We start from the raw sequence: 22,709 nt of genomic DNA on the forward strand, positions 1-22,709 counted from the left end.
CTGCAAGCATTGCACTTTCTCGTTTACCTGCCCCCGGTGCAGATGCAATGAGGAGCGCGCACTGCCTGCAAGCCATAAACTGGGGCAGCAAGGCGAGGGAGGCTCGGTTTCCCCGTTAGCACCGGTGGAGGAAACGCGCTGTCGAGACGAGCTTCCCCTTCTTCTCCTGATCACACTCACGCTCTCGCAGCACCGCCCACCCGTGAAAGCAAAGCTCCCTCTGAGTACCCGCGGTGGGTGCCGCGTTAGGAGCACCCACCCAGCTGTGGCACAGCCCGGCGTTCGGCCGTGCCCGGGCGGTGCCGGGGCCGGGCTGCTACTCCAGGCAGTACGGTAGGCGCGGCCCGGGCCGCCCCGCCCCGCGCCGCTCGGGCCGGGCCGTGCGGCCACGTCCCCGCTCGGGCCGGGCTGTGGCGATGCGGCCGGCGGGACGCGGCCGTGCGGAGCTGCTGGCCCGGCCGTGCCGCGGTGCGCACCCGGCCATGCGGCCGTGCTGACCCGGCCATGCGGCGGCCCTGCAAGGTGGCGGCGGCCCTGCTGTGCCTGGCCGTGCTGCTGCTGCTCTATCTGCTGGCGGGCAGCGCGGCCCCGCCGCCCGCGCCCTCCGCACCCGCCCGCCGCCCACCGCGCCTCGGCCGGAGCCCCCCGAGGAGGAGCCCCGCGGGCGGCGGCAGCGCCAGCGCCAGGTAACGGGGGCGGCTCCGTGCCCCGGCCCCTGCCCTCGGGAATCCCCGGCCGCTGTGACCCGCCCGCCCCGCGGGTCCCCTCGGCGGTGTCGCTTCGGTGCCGCTGCATCGGGCACTTCCCTTTCCCAGAGGTTCTTCTCCCGCTCGCGATCGGCGATGAAGGACCCTTTGCGAACTGCTGAGCTTCGCAAGTACAAACTTTCCCTGCGCGTTTCCCCTGGCAGCGTAGTTGCCCGAGGTGCCACGGAAGGTTTTCCCCGTGCCCGAGCGGGGGGGTTCCCTCCTCTCCGGGAGCAGGTTCTGAAATAGCGGCTTTTCCCTCGCTGCTGGCCCTGTTTGGGAGGCTGACGTGGGCACTGTGCTGCTGCTGTGTGCACTGAGGGGCTGCTGTCACCTCCGGAGTGCGCTCCCTGGGTTTGCCAGGGAAAAGGGAATGCGGCTCCTCACCGCCGTGTGCTGCCACTGGGTTCCGAACTGCGGAGGCACTGGCAAATTTTAAACTTTCGAGCTTTTTTGTTTTGAATGGTTTTTAGATGTAAATTAATTCAGCAGAACTTTAAAGGTCTTTTAAATCCTGGTGTGGTGTGTTTCCTGTCTCAGCACCTTACAGGCAGGGTATTTTTTAAAAAACTAATTAGTAGAGAAAAAGGACAGCTTTCAGTGGGTGGAGGACTTGTTTTCCCCTTTGCATTCCAATTATATTATGGTCAGTGTGACCTCATATATCTAATTAACTTGGTATGTCTTTGTGTCTCTGATTCATGATTTCACAGAGATGTTCTGAATGAAAGACTATTCCCGTTTCTTGAGCTCTTACTCCTTAACTTATTAAAGCAGTTGATTTCTCCCAGCATTGTTGCCCCACTGAATGCAGGAGATGTTTTCTGGGGCTGAGAGTGGGCCACGGACAGAATTTAAATGCCGGTATTAAAGCAGGATTATTTCCACTAGCAACTGTACCTCCTGAAGTCATTTTTCTTTAAGGCATATCTCTGTGATTATCATGGAAATCAAGAAGAACACTGAAGGAGGGAGCCCGGAAAGTGTGGAACTGCCAGAGAGTGTAAACAACCATTCCACTTCAAAGCGCTTTTCAGTGGCATCTTCATGTTTCACAATTTGACATTATCTAACTTTTTGATTATTTGTTGACTTTGCAAGTCCTTTTTAGAAGGCCTGCAACACAACAGCAAAAAAAAAAAAAAAGGAGGAATTTAGTATTCAAAGTGTGCATTTTCTTCAGAATTTTGTTTGTGGGGCTTGGTGGTTGTTTTTTCCTTTGTCATCCTGCACCATTGGCCCCAGCAGGAGTTTGTATAACTGAGCAGCACAATTCTGTAGGTCCTGTTCAAGCGTTAGCTGGAAGATTCTGTGTTATATTAGTTACTACTAATATAGTAGTATATTTTATGTAGGTATCCATAAAAAAAGAATTTTTGTGGGGAGGATGTGACATAAGTAGTTTGAAGTGGAGGTGATGCTTGCCTTGTTGGAAGGGCATCAGGTGGTGGGATCTGCTGGGTTTAAAAAGTCTGATCCAAGCTAAACTGAAAGCACTGTGGGGGGGTTGAATTTGGATTTTAAGAAACAGACCATGATTATCATTTTAGTTCCTCCTTATGAGCAAAGGAACATTATTTTTTTATTTGATGCAAGATCCCACTTTATCTAACTGATTCATTCAGGATCGTAACAGATCTGATTAGGACTTTAAGATCTTGTGAGGCGATTGATCACAGTGTAGATGCTTGGATGAGACTGCAGAATTGATTGACAGAACTTGGATATAAAACATTTAAATTCATTAAAAAACATTAAACATTTAAGTTTTGTCAAGTTGGTTTGTCAGAGGATGCAAGTTTTGAGCTCAGCTGAGAAACAAAGGTGTGTAACTTAGGATTTGTGTTTGCTTCATGAGAATCAGCATAGTGCAGGGAAGATGAATTATATTTTGACTGAGATTTGTAATATTGCTTTCTGTTGTCCCATAATATCAGAAGGCATCAGATTTTAAGAAGTGCAGAATTCTTTTAACAAAAGAAGCTATACATAAAGCTTAATGTAGGCACATGTCATTAGCTGGCTGGTACCTCACAAACATTAGCAATGACATTCATGTGTCCTGCTTTGGTCATCAGATAATTTTGACAAATCTAGGCAAGTTTCTGCTTAGCTTTGAAAACTTGATTTTTTGTGGTGGTTTTACTGCTCATTCCTGTTGGAAGTAGCAAGTTCTATGCTTTCAGTAAGACTTTTTTATATAAAGAATTTGAAATACATGCCAAACCCGTGTGTGCAAAGTATCAAAAAGAAGGAGGATCATTTTACATTTGAAGGGCAGATGTGACCATGCTCTCTCTTAAACCAGCGTGGCAAGGCAGGGGAAGTGAACCTTCTCCAGCACATTTAGCTCCCTGAAAGTAACTTTTCCAATGCAAAACATCCCTTGCATGGCAACCTGTCAAGATACTTTTTCTTTATGTGCTGCCTGTGTGCACACAGATGCAAGTTTGGCTTGAGTTTGGTAATAACATGCTGAAACCCCAAGTATTTCATACTTGTTTCATAAAGAACCCACTTCATAAAAGGAGAGAGAAACATCCATTCTGGTTTTGAGTGGCTTTTCCCCTTTCTCTGAGTGGTAGGAGAAGGTTGAAACTTTAACCATTTTTGGATTGACAGCAGCTCCAGTTGGTTTTGTGCAACTGCTGCAAAGTGAGAAAGATTGATTAAAAAATCTGTATTTCAAAGTATGCAAGAAAATGTGTTTTACATCATGGAGCTATTGTTAGGACGTTGACTGAGGGGTGGCTCTCAGGGAAGGAGCCTGCTCAGTGAATCACCAGTTTTGATACAATGCCTAAATCTACCCTTGTTTGTGCTGCAAAAGTAAATGAGATCATAATGGGAGGAGGGTTTCAAAAATCAACAGCTATATTGCATTTTGGAAGCTTCTGCATGCATTATCTTTCAGGAATAAATTTGAAGGCTTGAATAGATTAGCAGGCTCTGAAATGAGGTGGGAATGCATTATTTTGAATGGATTTGGATTGATTTAGACAGGTTTTGGGTTAATTATGTTTGAGGCACTTTGGCTGTGACTAATAAGAAAATTACATGTAATCTAAACTTTAAGACCTAGGAATGCACACTGTTGTGCTTGAGCACTCAGGCTGCTCCTGCTGTGTCAGTGCCTTTCTGCAGAAATTGTATTCAGTAAATAAACCACGAGTGAGCAACTGGATGGGAGTTGCTCTGTATTGTTGGAAGGTTTTTGCTGTAAACATTTTATTGTGCTCCATCTTATCAAGTTCAGTCTTCAGCCACTCTGTGGGGATGTGTTCTGCAAGTATTTTGTGATGGTTTCTGGAGTGCTTAATCTTAGTTTGTGTATTTGTTCTTGTCAAACATATTAAACTTTAGGGCCCAGGTCTCTGCATTGCTTTCAGTGTGCTTAAACATTTAATTTAGGTTATAAAATCCAGCTAGAGACTGTTCATAACAGACTAGTTGAACTATAATGGAATGAATGTAAATGTTAGGAAGAATTGGCTAATGATAATAATTGCATTACTCTGTGAATCTTTGGGCTTTTTAATGTCTTGAGAGTCTCTTGAGGTGGGAAATTCTTATGCTGTAAAAACTGTTCCCCTTTTACAGGTAGGACAGTTTGGCTGTGTCCTGCACATCTCTAGGGGATGTCCTTCCATCCAGCTGTTCCTCCTGTCCTTTCCATTCTCCGTGCCCTGTATGGGGCGCCTGCATGAACAGGGCAGGGAAGGGGAGCTGGGAGCTTCTTAGCCATGATCTGCTTGTTTGCCCTCCAGGCAGTTTGACTTTGCCTCTTCTACACCTGCCCCTTCTCAGGCTTCTGGATAATTGTTATTTTTTAAAGCCTAAGTTAAAATTGCAGTCAAATGCATCCTGCTGTGGAACTGTCTCCCATTGCAGCTCACCTTTGCTTTCACTGTCCTCTAAGTTTCTTTATGTACTTACAAAGAAGATGCAAAATCTGTCCCAAAGTTCTTCTGTACCTCATTGCTACTTCTCTCACTGATTATTGCCCTCGGTGTCCCAGTCTGTGACTGATGTAGTTCACAAAGCTCCTTTTTCTGGGATGTTTATTCCAATTCAGCCACTCCAGGCTCCTGAACCCCTGCAATGTTGGAAATTCCTCACCTCCAAGGCTCAGCTTTCTCCTCCAGGATGTCTGTGTTGGATGTCTGTTGTTATCCCTATTCCCATGGGCTTTCCAGGCATTCTGCTTTCACCAGGGATTGCTTCTGCTGAGTCTGTCCTTTGGAAGTGTTGTCTGCACACACTGGATTTTTCACTGCAAAACAGCTGCATAATGCAGAGCTCACTGTGGCTAAAACTGCCCAGGAAAGCCCAGTGCTTTGGTGTGGGGTTTTGAAATGTTCCAATGAAAGTGCAGGATTTAGTCCCTCTCCCAGTGAATTCCATTGCCAGAAACTACATCAAAGCAGCTCCCAGCCTGTGCATGGCTTGATTTAGAGACTCAATTAAGGGGAAACATTACACAGATGGAGAGAAGGGGGGAAAGGTGATCTCTATGAGCAGCTAATTATTCACTTCAATAATTCAGCAATTTTTACACTAATAGGTTGGAAAGTAAATACCACTTCACATAGATGTAATATTCCATTATTTATACACTGATGAAATTGGGGGTTAATTAGGACTAAAGCAGAAGACTTTAAACCCTTAATGAAATGTGTTGCTGTGTACAGTCAGTGAAGTGTCAGTGCCTGGTGTTTCTTTACACAGAGGTGGGTTGCTCTGAAGGGTAGAATGCTGCTGTTACACAGAGCATCACTTCAGTGCCTGGAAAAAAAATAACAGCTTTAAACTGTCATTTTTCTCCTTATTTAGAACTTCTGTTAGTATCGTTAACTCCAGTGATTAATTATGTGTGTGTAATTGTGTGTTCTGAGCGGGGCTGGGATTGATGTGCTCTGCTCAGAGGTATGTCCAGAACAGGCAGTGATCTATGATTTACCTTTTGAACTCTCCAGGAATGATTACTGTGCCTGGGATTTGGTTGCTTGGTCAGCTCCATGCTGTGTGATGGAGGCTAAGTGCCATTTGTGTTGGAATGTGGATACACCATGGTGCAAGCATTCTTGGAGGATGCAATTTTTACCTCCACACTAATCACAGAACCAAAAGACAGCTTTCAAAAGGTCTTCAAGTCCTCAGGAGAACCTGATTTTTCTGGCTAGCTGGAAGCTTCATAGTGCCTCTTACTGTGTTCCCTATATGTGGATGAAATGTATTTAAAGCCCACACAGGTGGGTGCTAAGTGAAAATCCCACAGTTTGGCCCTTGGAATATAGTCTGATTCATCTGGGACATGTGACTATATTTGTTTTCAAAAATCTCTATTTTAGCAAAATCTCATGGATTCCATGGGGTGAAATGGAGAGCAGTCCTTTGAAACTCTGCCAGTGCCTTCAGGCCAGGATTAAGGCATGCATCTTTAATAGAAAATTAATTAACTGTTGGAACAATTTACATATGGATGCAGTGGGTTTTTTTTAAAGTATGGATGTCATCTTCCAATCTAGCCATTATGGGCTTGGAAATGAAGTTGCTGGCTGCAGTTGTGTGATCTGCATTGTGCTAGAAAGTTGGCTGGGTAGTTGTAACTCTGTTCTGGATTTGTGACCTCTGGGCTGGGGAAAGAGCTGTCATTTGCACAGGGCAAGGTGGTGGCTTCATCTGTGTCTGTAGTGATTTTTGCAAGCTCAGAAATGTAGGAATAACAGAAAATAGCCTTTTTCTTTATGTTATAATTGTAACACTGTTGATCTGTACCATGGACAGAAATTACCATGCTATTTGCTTGTTCTGTAAATACCTAACCAGAAAAAAACCTCCTGATCCCTTGCAAAATGGTGAACGAAAAAAACCAACCCTGATGTCTGTTAATGAGGGATTCTCTTCATGTCTACCTCAGTAATTTTTATGTGCCTATCCCTGAATTTTCAGGAAGCCTGGAGAGCAGAAACATCCAAAGGAGCCCCCATCCTTGCAGTGCATGCATCTGGCAGTGGTGGCATGTGGGGACCGGCTGGAGGAGACCCTGATCATGCTGAAATCAGCAGTTCTCTTCAGCAGCAGGAGGCTCTGCTTCCACATCTTTGCTGAGGATTCCCTTAAGCCTGAATTTGAGACAAAGGTGAGTTTCTTTGTCATGTGGTAAATAAATAAATAAATAAATAGTTACAAGTCTCAGAGAAAAAATACATGAGCATCAACAAGTAGCAGCTGAGCATGTTGCTTACTGTACACATTTATAAATTCCTTATGCATGCATTTTTTTATAAAAGCTCTATAATGTGTAGTGTCTGATTTCCTCCCACCATGTCTTTCAGTTAAAGGAGTGGCCTTCCTCATATACAAAGAAGTTTGAGTCCAACATTTACCCAATAACCTTCTCAGTAGGAAATGCTCAGGAATGGAAGAAGTTATTCAAGCCATGTGCTGCCCAGCGCCTCTTTCTTCCGGTAAGGCACCTGGATTCCTGAGTAGGTGGCTTCAGGAAAAGGTTAATTCCACAGAAAGGAAGCTTTGCTGGTGTAATATTAAAACCATTTTCAGGCTAAAACATCTGCTTAAAGATAATTTTAGTCTGAACTTTAAGACACTGTAAAAAAAAAGCCAACACAGAAATCCAGCCTGGCTTTTTCCTGGCTAACAAAGGATGTGTGTTTCTGATTTGTCTCTGGTTCCATGAGCCTCTCGGGCTCTCCAGACTCCAGAGAGAATGTGAGAGCTCTGTCAGGGCAGATCTTTTGGGGTAGATGCTGTGTGCCTTTTGTAAATAACATTCTTTACAACGTGCCCTCTTTACCCACCATCTTCCTTTCCATATGTTAGCGCTTAAACTGATGCTCTGAGTAATTCCCTTTTCCTTGAGTTTTACTTCTTTTTTCCAAGACTGTCACAATTGCCCTTAAGGTAATAATTCCAGTGTGTTTGAAGTTGGATTTCATGCAAGAGCTTGGTCTATCCTGGACTCTTCAAGTTCACTGAAAAGTTATATTATACTCAGTGTCGTAAACTTGGAGAGAAGGGAAGTGTTGATACCAATTTTGCATATCAGAAGTTGAAAGAACGTTTGCATAAAGCAATTTCTGTGGAACTGAGAACATCTATCAAAAATACCTCGTGGGTTGCTGTTGATTGGGGTGACTCCAGTGAAGTGACAAGCTGTTCACATGATCCAGATTTCTTCATGGCTGTCTCAGGAGAAGTGGAGGGAGGACAAAGAAATCTTTTCCCTCTCAGATGGAAGCAATCAGAGACAGCTGCACGTCCAGATACGTAGCCTGTGAATACATATGTGAGAAAATATGTGCTGTCAGCAGTTCTGCTGATCTGCCATTTAGGGGTGGACTATCAACAGCACAAAGGCCAGATGGGCTGGAAGTAACTCCAACTGCAGCAGGGATCCTCTCTCCTCTGAGTAAATATTTGTATCACCTGGAAGATAATCCCTAAGTGTTAGCTTGTTCCATACAGTGTCAGGATGTCCTGAGTAAACAGAAATCTCTGTTCTTCTAGGATACTTTCTGTCATTTTGGGAGGCTAATCATAGGAATGACTTAACTTTTATTTCTCTTCACTGTTCTGATGACAGAAAGGGGCTATGCATTCATGCTGATTCCTTCAGGCTGGGCAGTGCTTTTACCGATTCCTTTTTGTCACTCACATGTTGCTGCAAGTTCTCCAGTTGCTTCTTTTGAGGAATATTGGACTGTTGCTTGTTGTGTTAGAGGAATGAGGGGGCAGCTGTAGATGTTTGTTTCTCTAGGGGCAGTTGCAAAATGCTGTGTGTGGTCAGGCTGAGGTTTATGGCTTTGTGTAGGAGGGGCTGTCCAAGAGGAGTTGCAGCTGACACGGACTTGATGTGGGTATAATAAACAAGCTGTCATCATAGCTGAGGTGGCAAATGTCCTGGGGGACCCTCAAGGTTTGGTGCTCGAGTTCACAGGCTGGCACAATCTTAGGCTGTTTCTGGGCAATTCCAGCCATTATTTTGGTTTTTTAGTGTTTGATATCTGCATTCTGATATCCCACTTGAACTCTCAGCACACAGTGGGAGCACAGCATTCCAAGTGTTCACTAGTTCACTGTTTAGAGAACTAGTTTGACTTTTATTTCTAATAAATACCAGCAGAATATCAGTTTGGGGTTTTTTTCATCCTTCTCTGTACTGAGCACTTTTCCCTGCAGCAGCACGAAATGTGCCTGGATTTCGGGAGGACCCCAGGAGAGCAGTAGTTATCAGCTGCTTAGCTCTCAGTTGTGCAAATTGTCTTGCTTCTAATAATGCTAAACCCGAGTGGAATGCGAGTCTTTGATTCACAAGTGCCTTTCCTGCCAAAGAAATCTCCTCTGCAGCACCAGCAGGCGTGTGAAAGTGGACAGGAGGGTCTGAGGAGTGTGTTCAGGGAAAATGGGGTAAGAACCTTTCAGTGCTTTTACCCAGTGGTGAAAGCAGAGCTGTGGGATGTGACCCTGCAGTTTGCAGAACTGAACTGTCCTAGGCACAGGTTGAAGTGCACATTCCCAGCTTATTGACTCTGCCCAGGATGCTGAAATATTCAGAAAGACTGTGCAGCATCCTGCATTTTTCAGAGGCATTCTGAGCCATCTGATCACATTTGCCCCTTGGATGCAGGGGATGTAGATGGAGCCTCTGTGTAATCTCACAAGACTAATCTCTTGCTGCACTCTGCTGCAGCAAAACCATCCAGGCCATTTGTAGAGACACAGGGAGGAAGATGTAGATCTTTTTGCAAGCCCAGAGTGAAACTTTAACATTAAACGAGGAGGGCAGTGCTCTCAGCAGTCACTGGGAGCTGGATTGTACTCCTGCCACGGGTGTTAGACAGCAGGTGAGGAACATCCTCTGGTCCCAGGGATGTTGTTCCCTCAGGGCTGGCTGCAGCTGTCTCTGTGCTGCTCTTCTGGAGCTACCAAAACAATCAGCTAAAGTATCCTGAAATGCCTAAGGGATTTTTGGATGATTTTTGGATGAACATTTAGAGCCCTTCTCAAAACACTTAATCTACTTAAGAGCTTTTAAGATAGATTAGCAATATCCCTGTGTTACAGCTTTCCTCTTGAGGGATGCTCAAGTATCCAGCCCAGGGGGAATAGATGCCAGGGCCTTATCTAGACAAAAGTCTCTGCTGTAACTTGAGTTAATCTCTTACCACAATGAGGTTTAGTAACTCAGCTTTGTGGCACTGTTACTGTAGCATTGAGCTTAGTGATTTGTCCCTAATTTTGGATAAAGCTGTGCTAAGCTGCCACATGAGCCCTCACAAACGCTTAGGTAGCCCAGCTACACAGTACACCAGTGTGTGTTTACTCAGGAGTGTGTTATTCTTTGCCAACCTTGCTAACACAGGCAGAATCTATGGAGACAGAAGTTGTGAAATCAAATTACAGATAATTGAGTATTTAAGAGAAGTGCCAGGCTAAATATAGCCAGTTCTATGCAGAACTTTTTGACAGATTTACTAAGAATACTCTATATAGCTGCAAAAAAAATCACACATTTAAGATGTAAGTGCCTGCAGAGCAAGGGGAAGACAAGCAGAGCAAGCTGTGTTCCTGGCCATCCCTTTCCAAAATCCCAGGCTGTCAGGTGTGTCTGCATGGTTTGTGTGAGCTCAGACCTCCAGACACAGCTTGGCAAAGCCCCTGCTCCAGGTCACTGTGTGTCACTTTTAACCTGCACTGCAAGTTCCTGCTCTGTGAGGAACTCCTACAGCTGCAGTGAGTGAAATTAAATCCCCCCTACCCAAGGCACAGCCAGGAGAGATGTGAGCAATTCAAACTGACATCTGCAGCTTTTAAAGGAGTCTTAACACTCAACATGTGAAAGTGGGAAGGGCTTAAAGGAGGTAGCACAGCTCTTTTTTTAGCCACTTGGGTGTCATTGCAGGGCAACACCTTGGACACAGGAGAGGAAGAATCTTATAACCAGCAGGAAGGAGAGCATGTGAATCCTCAGAGGAGGAATGCAAGGTGGGGTCAGGTGCTGGTAGGCACTGCACAAAGAACTGCAATACCTGCTTGAATTTGTAGGAAAATTATAACAGTCCATGGACTTCCACAGATTTAGATTTATTTGTATCTTGAAAGCTGCTGAAAGAACGTTTTTCTGGTGGAAGAAGCAGTGGCCAGGCTGTCACTTCTGCTTGGGAAGGATGAGGAGGGTCTGTAGGTACTCATTAAACTTCCCCCTGAACTGGGGTCAGTTTTTCCTGCTGGAAAATGCTTCAAATTGCCTTTTTACCAAGGCCCACTTAGACAGAAATCTTACATGGTCTGCAGTGTGCTGTGGATCTACAGGCAAAGTCTGCTCTGCTTGTCTTCCAGTGTTACCTCCTGTCTCAGACTAAATTTGGGAGTGATTTTTCTTTTTCTAATGCATTTTGATTTGATGTGACTTCATATAGCAGGTCCCTATGAATCAGGGCTCCTAGGTACTGCAGAATAATTAATACACAATACCCAGGATATCCTAAACTGAAAACCTTTCTTCCTTTCAGACTGTCTTCTATGGATTCATTCTTACAGTACCTGTCTTTTTTATTAGTTTGGTTTTTAATACTGGACTTGAAGATACTTAACATCTGCAAATATTTACCCTGAGCTCTTAGTGTATTACTGTACAATTTTTGTCACTTACTTACAGATACCTCCACGTGGTGATTTTGTGGGGTTTTTGTGAGAAAATGCTGCATTGCTATAATCTTCCATCCAGCAGAGATCTGGACTGTGTTGAATGTGTTTACTTAGAGTTTGTTGTAAGCCTAACTTTTGTTTAAAATGCAGAGACAGTTCCTTCTCCTGCCTGCCCTGTTCTGTAGGAAGAACATGTAGTTATCCTGTCAGAAATACAGGTCAGGGATTTGTTAAACTTGACTAAATGTCAGTCTGAATCCCAATGTGTTGAGTCAGGTGAAAAATCTCATTTAAGTCTTTACTCAGGGATTTGGCATCTTAGTGGATTCCTGTTGAGCATGCTTAGAGGTGATATTTTTCACCCACTTTTTTACCCATCAATCCTAATGTTCACTCTTATTTCACAGGTAATCCTCAGTCACAATACATTAGAATTTATGTAAAACCCAATTTCTTTGATAGAATTTCTTTTAACCTGCATAAATAGGAGAGTTTGTCATTAATGTCATTGCACTTGGATGAGAGAGTGATTGTTGTGTTCCACATGGTGAAAATCCAAAGCCGTTTGGGTTTGCTTTTCAAAGAAGGAGAGAGAAGTAAATAAGGGTTTTGGCTAGACCAAAGTAAGAAGATTTCAGTACTTAAGGACATTTCGGACAGCTTTAGCAAATAATGAAGAAGAGCAATGAAAATCTAGTTGGAACTGGTGGTCAGCTGTAGGTAATGATCTTTATTACTTTACAAAGACTCGAAGCACCAGGTCATTGTCCCACCATGGATATTAATGAAGGAGTGTGTAAGCATTTGGGCAGCCACAAGGGGGAACACGGTCAGCAGGAACTGCTGAAATATCCTGGCTCTAATCTGCAGTTACACCCTTCTGACCTGACCAACTTTACTGTGGTTATTCCTCATACAGAATCTGGTAGCAGAGCTCAGAATACGACCTGGTGTATTTTAATGTGACATTTCTGTTTAACAATCAAATTTTGTTCTTCAGGGAGATGCACATATGTTGGTGATCAATGGGGTTGTCTTGATTAATGTGAAACAGTTGTATATTTTAATTATATATGAAGGTAAATCTAAATATTCTGGTCTCCTGGGTTACCTGGGTTACCCTTTCTGCCACTGGAGATCTTGAAAATAGCTCTGTAAGTACATTTTATTTCTGAACAGGTACTAAGTAGTCCTTGCAGGTATTTTTGGGAGCTCAGTGAATTGCTGCTTCAGAAGAAAGTTAAGCCAGCCTCAGTGCTCTGGTAGCTGCTTTATTGTGCAGTTCAAAAAATACCCTCAGCAAACAGCAAGCCAATAATCTGATAACTGTTGTTCCTCTGTGTAGTTATATTTAGCTGATAAATCAATAACCTCTTCCAAATGATCAGTTTAAAGTAAAAGTGCCTTTTGCCAATAACCTTGGTGTTTGTTGCCTCTCTGGTTTGTTTCTCATGCTGTGCGCAAACCCCAAAGGTGATTTTGAAGGATGTGGATTCGCTGCTTTACGTGGACACTGACGTGCTGTTCCTGAGGCCCATCGATGACATCTGGCAGCTCCTGAGGCAGTTCAACTCCACCCAGCTGGCTGCCATGGCCCCCGAGCACGAGATGCCCAAGATTGGCTGGTACAGCCGCTTCGCCCGGCACCCCTACTACGGCAGCACCGGCCTCAACTCCGGCGTGATGCTGATGAACCTGACGCGCATCCGCAGCACGCACTTCAAGGTGAGAGAGATGCAGCTCTTGCACAAACTCAGGGTCGGTGTGCTTTAGTAACCACATTTCTCCTCACAGAGAAAAGCAAGGCGGTCTTCCCAAGAGTACTTCTGGGATTCACGTTCTCTGAACCTCAGAGAACGAGTAAAGCAATTTTTATCTCATTTGCTGTGCCTGTGTTTGTGCCAAGGTAGAATACAGTGTGGAGATTGTTTGCCCACAGTGATGGTGTTTTGTTTCCTTGGCCTGTCAGGGCCAAGCGTGTGTGTGTTGGGACTGTTGGTGTGCAGAGTTGAGTTCTTGGCAGATTCAGTTTAGATGTAATGTAATAATATACTATAATAAAGTAATTAATTAGCCTTCTGATATCAATGGAGTCCTCCTCATCATTCCTCTCCTTGGTCGGGGCATTCCCTGCAAATACTGTGTGTTTTCACATCTTGGAAAGCTCAGTGTAAAACTGCATGATGTTCGTAATACAAAGAATCAGAGAAATATGGAATATGTATAATTGGACACTAAAAGCTGTTGTGAACGTGATTATTAAAATAAATGAAACTTCCTCAAGGCTGGAGCAGTGAGAACTTGCAGCTGAAGCAGTCTGGTAGCAGTGTTAAAAATGGCTTCCCCAACTTCTTACATTTCCCTGAAAAGATACATGAAAGAATAAAATAGATCTTCAGTGCAGTAGCTGTATTGTTTTTAAAATTGGAAAGCTTGATGTGAATATCCAGAGAAATTGGTGATTTCTGCATCTGTTGAATAGAATTTGCATCCTGCTGCAGATAAGTGACTCTGTGAACTGGTGTAAGTGAGAAGGGAACATTTTCATGACAAATCTGTGTTGTTGAGCACGTATTCTGTAATCACTAAAACTTTGCTCACCCCAAGGGGTTCCTCAGACAATGCCAGGGGTTTCCCACATTGTTACTGGAACAGCTGGAGGAAAAAAAACCCAAATATTGCTCTTCATACCATAATTCCCAGGGAGGATGATCTTTAGTCTGTAATTTTCCTTGCTTTTATACATTGGTTTTCACCTTGTCCCTGCATTTTCCACTTTTTCACTTTTTTCCCCTCCTGTTACTTGGAATAGGAAGATTGTGAATAGCAGGAGCTGACATCAGAGCTGGGCCCAGGAGACTTTGTTTTCCTCTTCAGATAAACGCAGTGAGTTCTGCTGTTACAGCCCTGTCCAGGTCCAACATTTCCTGGCAGTTTTTCAGTTTTCACCTGGATGTCCAACATGGCTTAGCCGAGCTTAGAGATTTGTGTGTGCCCACTCTGGGTCAGATACCACAGCACTGATCATGATTTTAACCCCTTGCTTCTGTTTTCCTGCCCTGCAGAACAGCTTGATACCAGGTGGCTTGACTTGGGAGGAAATGTTATATCCATTGTACCAAAAGTACAAAAATTACATCACATGGGGAGACCAGGATCTGCTAAATATCATTTTTTACTTTAACCCAGGTAAGGAATGATTCTTGGAGTCTTCATTATCTGTGTTGGGGAAATATCTTGAGCTTGATTTTTTTAACTGCTCTTTGTTATTTATAATATGCATAAATACTCTGGTATGGAGTTATTGTGTAACTGCATCCTCAAAGGATTTATAACTTATGAAAACATTTCTGACATTGCTGCAGGTAATGGGGCTTGGACTTGGTTCCATTGAATATATAAATCTGTTTTCTGGAGGTTTGGAAAAATAATGAGGTGTAAAAGTAATGATGAAGTGAAGGGGTGAAGTTCATGTCATGTGTGTGCTTCAGGGTGTCACTGGACCAGGGTGTAGCTGCAAAAATGTTTTTGTTTCAGATATTTATCTGGATGTTAAAGTGCCAAACTTTCTGCAAAGCTAAGCCCCACTTCTCTGAAATTCAGCTGGCTTGTGATAATTATGCAAATCAGTAACAAAGCTAATATAGACAGAAGGTGGACACAACCACTGGAATATCTCACCTAAAGCAGCTTCCAGCCTCTGAGCTGAGTGACCTGGCCTCAGCAGGCACCAGATGATGTCATGGATGTCCTGCTGGTGAGAAATGCAGGAATTTAAACACTGGAGCATAGCACACACTTCCCAGAGAGGCTGAGAACTTCATTTCATGCTTCTAAATGGATGCTGAGTATCCATCCCTACTGCTTCTGGTTTCCTATGTGACCTTGTCACCTTAACTTATTATAAGAATAAACCAAGTTTGGAATTATCTTTATTTATTCTGCTCCCCTTTCTTTTTCTCTGAGGAGTCACAGGGTAGGTAATTGGATATACCCAAATCCAGGCAAACTGCTGAAGTGAGGAGCAGCAAAGCAAAAGGCAAACATCTGTTTACTGCAGACAGATGTCAAACATCAGTGTCCCATAGATTACTCCCAGTCCTAGGGAAAAATAGAATGGGAATTAATTTCTAAAAAGAAACAAATGTTATGGGAGCATGGTCTCCTGGAGAAGGAAAAATATGGAGCCAGATTAGTTGTGAAGTCAGACACAAGCTGTTCACTGTAGTGTGCAGGAAAAAACACAAAGACTGCAAAAAAACTTCAATATTGTGATGTGTGTTCTCTATCAAAGCTATATGTGGAGACTCCTCTGCACCACAGTCTGTCCTTTCCTCAGAACTAGTAAAGAATTTTTTATTAATTGTGTAATATCAGACTGCTCAAGAAAAGAAAATGAAAGAACTATGTACCATTAGCACAGCAAACTGGATTTTCTGAAGTCTTCAGCTCTGGGTTATTGAGACTGGCTGGGAGGGGAATTGGCCAAGACTGCTGCAGGTGCCTTTTTATGGATGTGAGTTAAAACCACAGAGAGCTCCGTTCCCTGGGCCTGAGGAGCTGCTTCCTTTGCCCATCTCCAAAGACTGCTCTCCCTTTCTGGAGAACTCTGCTGGAGAGGCCTTAAGGGAAGAAAAGGTCAGAAAGTTTTTCTTCTGCTTTTCAAGAACCACACAAGACCAGCTGCAGGCTTCCAGGGAAGCTGGGAAAGGCCAAGGGAAGAATTCAATCTTCAGTGCTTCTGCCAATGCCCTGCTGGCACCAGCCATCATTCATTGTTCCCCAGGGCCAAGGCAGAAAGGTTGCAGGGACTGGAGTGATTTATGACAAGCAGATTGCAAGCACGGTGTGCATGGAGTTTAAAAAAAATCACCAGGAGAAAGGGAGTTATGAGCCCTTTTGAGAAATTAGGCTCATCTCTAAATAACCTAGACCTGTGAAATTAATGGATGATGACTCTTTGAAGGGCTGTGGATAAAATACACCACCCCTTATGCTCTGCTGTGTAACAAATTGTCATGGCCTCTGTGACAGCTTCAGCAGCAATCACTGGATATACTTTGCAAGTTTTCCCTTGCTGGCTTCAGGAGGAGTCTGGATTTTTCATGACCCCACTGCCATGTGTGCTTCCCCAGTCGTGCCTGTCACTCCAGAGACTCCTTCCTACGGCACAGGGTGCTGGACAGTGCCACCTGCTGTGTGCTCTCTGGTTTGGTTCTTCCACTTCAGCTGTCTGAAGGGCTCCCTTGGGTTGTGTTCAGTCCCAGATTTTGTGTTGTCCTGTCTGTTCAGTGTCACTGTCAGATTTTCTGAAAAATCCTCTTTGCCCAAGATTTTTCTCCTGGGAAGCTGAGAAGCCTCAGAGAAGAACGAAAAACAATATTATCTCGTTCTTCTCTCCTGTTTTGCTGCTTTGGTCTGGAGATTGTTTATCCAACAGGTGGTTGTTTCATTGGTTTCATGGGAATTGTTTTGACTTAATGACCAATCACAGTCCAGCTGTGTCAGGACTCTGGAAGCAGTCGCGAGTTTTCATTATCATTCTTTGTAACCTTCTGTTTGTATCCTTTCTCTATTCTTTAGTATAAGTATGTATGATATGATATGATATAATATGGTATAATATGATATGATATAATATGATATATTATATAATATAATATGGTATAGTATAATATTATATAGTATGATATAATGTAATTAAATAGAAATATAATATTAATATAATATAATATCATATAAATTTAATATAACATTAATATAATATAATAATAAATTAGCTTTCTAAGAACATGGAGTCAGATTCTCAATTCCTCCTTCGTCCTGGGGACCCAGCAAATAGCACAGTTCAGGACCAGCAGCTGGGGAGTGCAGTCACCCATGAGGGAAGGAGGTGTCTCTGTTGGGGATACTCGCAAAAGATGTCACTGAGCATTCCCCGATCATCGGTGCCAGGCTGGTTTAATTTGCTGTAACTCTTGTCTGACGTGTCTCCTCTCCTTCCCTGTGCCCTGCTGGCATGGGCAGAGTGTCTGTACGTGTTCCCCTGCCAGTGGAACTACCGGCCTGACCACTGCATGTACGGCAGCAACTGCAGGGGGGCGGAGGAGGAGGGCGTCTCCATCCTGCACGGCAACAGAGGTGTCTACCACGACGACAAGCAGCCCACCTTCAAGGCCCTCTACGAGGTGATCCGGGATGTAAGTGCTGCCTCCCCAGAGCCACTCCCTGTGCCCCAGGGTGGGTTCACTCACGTTGCTCTGCCAGCCATCAGGGTGGGTGGTTGTGTTTGGGTACAGCCCACCAGACACAAATGAGCATGGTTGTTTCGGCTTCTCATGCATTTGAGGTGGTTTAAACCTTTTTCTGTTGTATTTTAGTAATCAGAAAGGCTGATCAGTTGCTTTTCTGTAGTACTGAAGGTAGAAAAAGCTGGAGTGGAGTTTCTCATGCTGGGGCTGCAGCTCTGGTCCATAAAAAAATTCCCAGGAAAGCTTGTCCTCCCTGAGCACCTCAGGCCTCCAGGCACATAGAGGGCAGAAGCTTGTCTGTAGGAACAGGCTGGGATGTTGTGTGTGTACAGCTCTGCTTGCCAAAACTCCTGTTTCCTTACAGTATCCTTACATGAATAAAATTCCTGTCAATGCAACTCTCAGGCAGGCAGGATGTGAAGTGATGGGGTTGGTGACACTCAGCAGGTGAAAACTAAAAATTCTTTCTTGTTTCTTTTCCTTAGTTTCCATTTGAAGACAATCTCTTCCAGTCCTTGTACTACCCTCTGCAGTCGAGGTTTCTGGATACAGTGCACACTTTATGTGGGAGAATTCCACAAGTATTTTTGAAGCAAATAGAGAAAACAATGAAGAAGGTGTATGAAAATCGTGTCATTGTGTACTTGGGGGCCAACCACAAATACTAACTGTAGCTCTCTTACACAGAAGTTTTAAGTCATGTACTCCATTTCATGAAGGATATAAATGAAGAATATGAACTCTTTTACTGAAACTCAGAATTAAAATATTTCTTTTTCCAATTTTCTAATAACCCTTGAAATTACAAAAAGCAGGAAATCCTAGAAGCCTACTGGGATTGTTGCTGAGAACAGCAGGAGAATCCTTTCTTTGTGGAGTACAGTTGTGGCCTGCCTCCCCAGTCCCTTACAGTTTAAGAATGTATTCTCTGGCTTGGTAATGTGAATTGCAAGAGGCACAGTCCAAGACTATTGTCAGTGAAGAGTACAAACCCAGGTACTGTTGATCCATCTTCTTTAAGTGCTATTCTCTGCACAGTAAAGGCAGTTTTCACTGCCAGACAGTTTTCCATCCCTGCCTTGGGAGATGGCCAGTGCTGCCCCTGACTCCCCTCTCCTGCATGGAAATGTATTTCTGCCTGGCACTTCCATTTCTGGGACCACAGAATTCTAGAATGGTTTGGGTTGCAAGGGACCATCAGGGATATCTTGTTCCACACCCTGCCATGGGCAGGGACACCTTCCACTAGATCAGGTTACTCCAGCCCTGTCCAACCTGGCCTTGGACACTTCCAGGGATGGGGAGGTTGAGAGCTTTATGCTGGAATCAAAATGAATAGCCTCAAAGTGGAAGAGGATACAAAATGGCTTTGATGTTTATTGAAAATACTTCATTTAGCTTAAATTTCCAAGGTATGATCATCATCTTGTGATAAGCACAAAGAGCTTATTTAAATTGCAGCAGCTGAAAGATGCTTGGGACCATTCCCTGGGGAACTGGAAGTGAGGATACTCCTGCAGAGCAGCTATCCAAGAGCAGACTCACTCCCAAAGAGCAGTGATCCAAGAGCAGACTCCCAGAGGGCATTTTCTAGGTGTAAGCCCCATGGGTGTGTGTAGGAGTGCTTCAAGGAAGCAGCAGAGAAAATGATGTTACTTTTCAAGTCTGTTGAGCAGAAAACATCAGCCATTACTTGGAACTGCTCATTTTTGTATCTAACAGGCAAACTAGGAGCTGGGTGAGATAATAGAGCCTTCCCCTAATGAAAAGAAAACTGGCACAGATGGGATATCCTGTTCATGTACCATACATTGTTATAGAGAACTCTGGATGAGGGAAAGGATATATTCCCGAAGTTTCTGGAGAATTCTGAGGAATTGCAGTTTTGGGCATTCTCCCCTATCCAGTCAGGATTTCATATGAAAACAGCAGGAGTCTCCCTTTTGTCTCACCCATTTCTCTCTCCTCGTGTGGTAGTTCCTGAAAGGAGGGAAAACATGACCTTGGTGCTATCCCAGGCTGTCAAATAAGAGCCTGTGCACGGGATGGAGTCCCAAGAAGGTTTTCCCAAGCCCTGGAGTGTGAGAGTGTGTGTGACACAGCCTGGCAGAGAGCAGGGCTGCAGGCAGCTGGGCAGGGCAGCAGTGGGACAGGGCCTTGGAGTAAGGGACAGCAGAACTGCAGGACCTCGCAGAAGTGACAGGAACAGAAACCTTGTTTGCACCTCTGCTGCAAGTCGTAATCACAGTTTGGTTAAACAATGTGCTCTGACTCCAGCCCTTATCTCACAGTGTTTGCCACCGGAGTGTAAATTGACTTGTGAAGGACAGAGGCAGCTAACTCGACTGTTGTGATTGAAAGCCTGGGAGCCAGAAAGTCATTTAAACTTGAGCAGAGATGCCTTTCCAACTTGCCTTAGGATTTTCTATTTCAGTTGCCAATTTTTAAGCAAGAGTACACTTCTACCTACTGAGAGAAGTTTGAAATGTAACCCAAATGGTCATTGAAGATTTCAGAACCAGAAGGCAGAGAAAAGAAGGTAAAGCTGCTGATTGAAAAAGTCTAAAATAATGTATGACAGGTAAACCTTTAGGCCAGCAATTCTGAGAGCTTGTGTAAAGTATTAGCTTGCTTTTGGTCTTTATTTTCAAGTGTCAGGGTAAAGCTGACACAGGTCTAAGGAGGCTGGTGGAGCTGCATGCTGGGCAGGCTGAATTCCTGATTTCCATGGTGTCTCCAAGGCACAGAGAGCTGCACAGCACAGTCGTGCTGCCCAGACAGTTGCAGCCCCAGTGCTGAGGCTCTGGAGTTTGGGAGGCTGAGGTTGTGTAAGCTGTGATTCAGCACAGAGAACCCTGCAACCACAGGCACATTCAAATGAAGGAGTGGAATTCATTACAAAACAAAGGCATTATTGCATATGAACTGATAAGAGATTAAAGCAGTGCTTTTTATGTTCGCAGGAGGTGCTACATTTTGTTTAGGAAGAACTGAGTTGTGTTCTCCACAGCTATTAAATATATGAAGTACTTGCTTTAACATGAAGACTCTTGTTAATGTAATATCAGCTGGCGGGAAGAATGGGGGAGGTTCCCCCCTGCTGGGCTTTTTCTGAGGAAAAAAGCAATAATTGGAGCTCTCCAAAGTGTTTTAAAACAATTACATAACTTTGTTTTTTGTTGTTGTTAGAATTATTAATTTATATTTCACTACAGCTTCCAAACCCATGTTATATTTTATTTTTAACAGTAGTTGATTGTAATATTCATCTTACTTAGAAACCAGTTTTAATTCATTTTGTATTTCATACTTGTGGCTAATTCCATGTTAATTAGCCTTCATTTATCTTAGTAATGGGATGTGTAAATACTTACAAAGACTTTATGTCCTCATTTCCCCTTCCTCTCCTGTGTTTTAGTTATTTCAGTGGTATAATGGATAGAGCTCACCAGCATTTTGCTTACAGGGGAAACTGGAAACTGCTCAGTGTGTGTGTGTGTGCACAGCACGAGCACGTGTGTAAAAAATGTCCCTTTTCTCTGTCCCTGAATTGCTTGTGGATTTTTCTTTGACAAGTGCACTGATTGTTACAGCTCCCAAGGAGGCTGAGCAGTGCATTTCTGAGTTGAGGATGATCCCTTGGCTTACAATACAAATAAATGGAATTTTAAGCAAGCTCTGTAATTTGCTAGTTTTCTTTTAAATACAAGATTTTGTGCTGGTCTGGTTGGGATAGAGTTTTGTAGGTGTGATGTTTTAGTGTGTGTATACTGGCTTTGACAGCAGGGAACACAAATAAATGTTCCTCTTTTACAGTTTTACTGTAGTGAAAGAGTCTGATATTGGATATAAAGAGACAAATACATTTAACTTCCCCCAAAGTGCTCGTGTGTCATGCTGCAGCTCCAGCTGTGTTACGGTGAGCATAGATCAGAACCTTGTCTCAAAGGAAGCTGGAGTTTTATCTTCTGCTCTTTACTGTTTGTCCATAATGTTTCACTCTCTGGAGATCATTTAGCAGCATTTCTCTCCCTGCTTCTTGTATGCATTTTTGTAGGGTCACTGCTGTGCTGTCCTTGCTTGTGCCATCTCTGTGTGACAGAAGCTGCTGGGCTGTCTGTTCAGCCAGATCCTGGTGCTGACACTTCCCAGCTGGGTGATGTGTTGGGCTCAGCCTCAGCTCTCTGAAATCAAGAATAAAACTGTCATTGACATGGATGGGCAGGGGTGGGCCAGCTGTAAAACCCCAGCTCTGTGTGGGTTCTGGGAAGGCTCTGGGTGTGTGGGGTGTGTTACACACACACGGTCACACTGCTCGGTGATCCAGGGTTTTTCACTTGCAAACCTGGCTCCAGCCAGCGTTGCTGTGGGGAGAAGAGAGATTTCCCAAGCTGGGAATAAAGTACAACTAAAGAAAGAAATAAATCTTGACACTTTATCAACTGTCAGAGAATCATTTTCTCCTCTCCATCAGGTACAATAAAATGTGATGGTAGTAAATAGAGAGTGAGCACCCTTCCAGAGGTGAGATGGGATGGGGCAGTCACCAGGATCACATTTCCCACTGCTCTTGGGGCAAGTGCTCATGTGTGCTGGGATCAGCCTGCACCTCCTGCTGGCACGAGATAAGGAATCGTTATCTCTGCTTCAAAAGAAAGAGTGATGTTTGGAAATTTTGCTTTCATTCTTGATCAGAATAAAAACCAGACTGTCAACACTTCCTTTGAAATGAAAATGGAGACAAAACCACCAAATTGAGAATCAGCATGGAAGATGAACAAAGCACTTTGTTAATGGTTTTTTTTTGAGGTAAAATATTTTGGTTTGACTTTCACATTTCTGTAAACGTGCCTTAATTGCTGCTGTTACTCCACTATAGCCCAAAAATATAGTTTTGGTAATTAATGCTGAAATAATGACACAGGAATGACATGGCTCTTTATTTTAAAGACCTGTTCTTGTAGAAGCGTCTTCTCCTGAATCCTACTGAAAATGTTAATTCCCTCCTGTGAGGGTTAGAACTGTGCACAGCAGGTGCCCT

General features: G+C 43.9%; 1 protein-coding gene across 1 annotated transcript; it reads left to right on the top strand.

Annotated features, from left to right (window-relative positions):
- The first annotated feature begins 391 nt into the window (after positions 1-391).
- Positions 392-21,343, top strand: GXYLT2 (glucoside xylosyltransferase 2). The gene is made up of 7 exons (XM_030956850.1): positions 392-686; positions 6,699-6,888; positions 7,085-7,216; positions 12,891-13,142; positions 14,483-14,606; positions 17,445-17,617; positions 18,154-21,343. Exons 1-7 carry the CDS (start codon positions 505-507, stop codon positions 18,334-18,336), a joined length of 1,236 nt encoding a protein of 411 aa, XP_030812710.1. The 5' UTR covers positions 392-504; the 3' UTR covers positions 18,337-21,343.
- The last annotated feature ends 1,366 nt before the right edge of the window (positions 21,344-22,709 follow it).

Source organism: Camarhynchus parvulus, chromosome 12, assembly GCF_901933205.1.
Source record: "Camarhynchus parvulus chromosome 12, STF_HiC, whole genome shotgun sequence".
In the NCBI taxonomy this organism is placed as follows: Eukaryota; Metazoa; Chordata; class Aves; order Passeriformes; family Thraupidae; genus Camarhynchus; species Camarhynchus parvulus.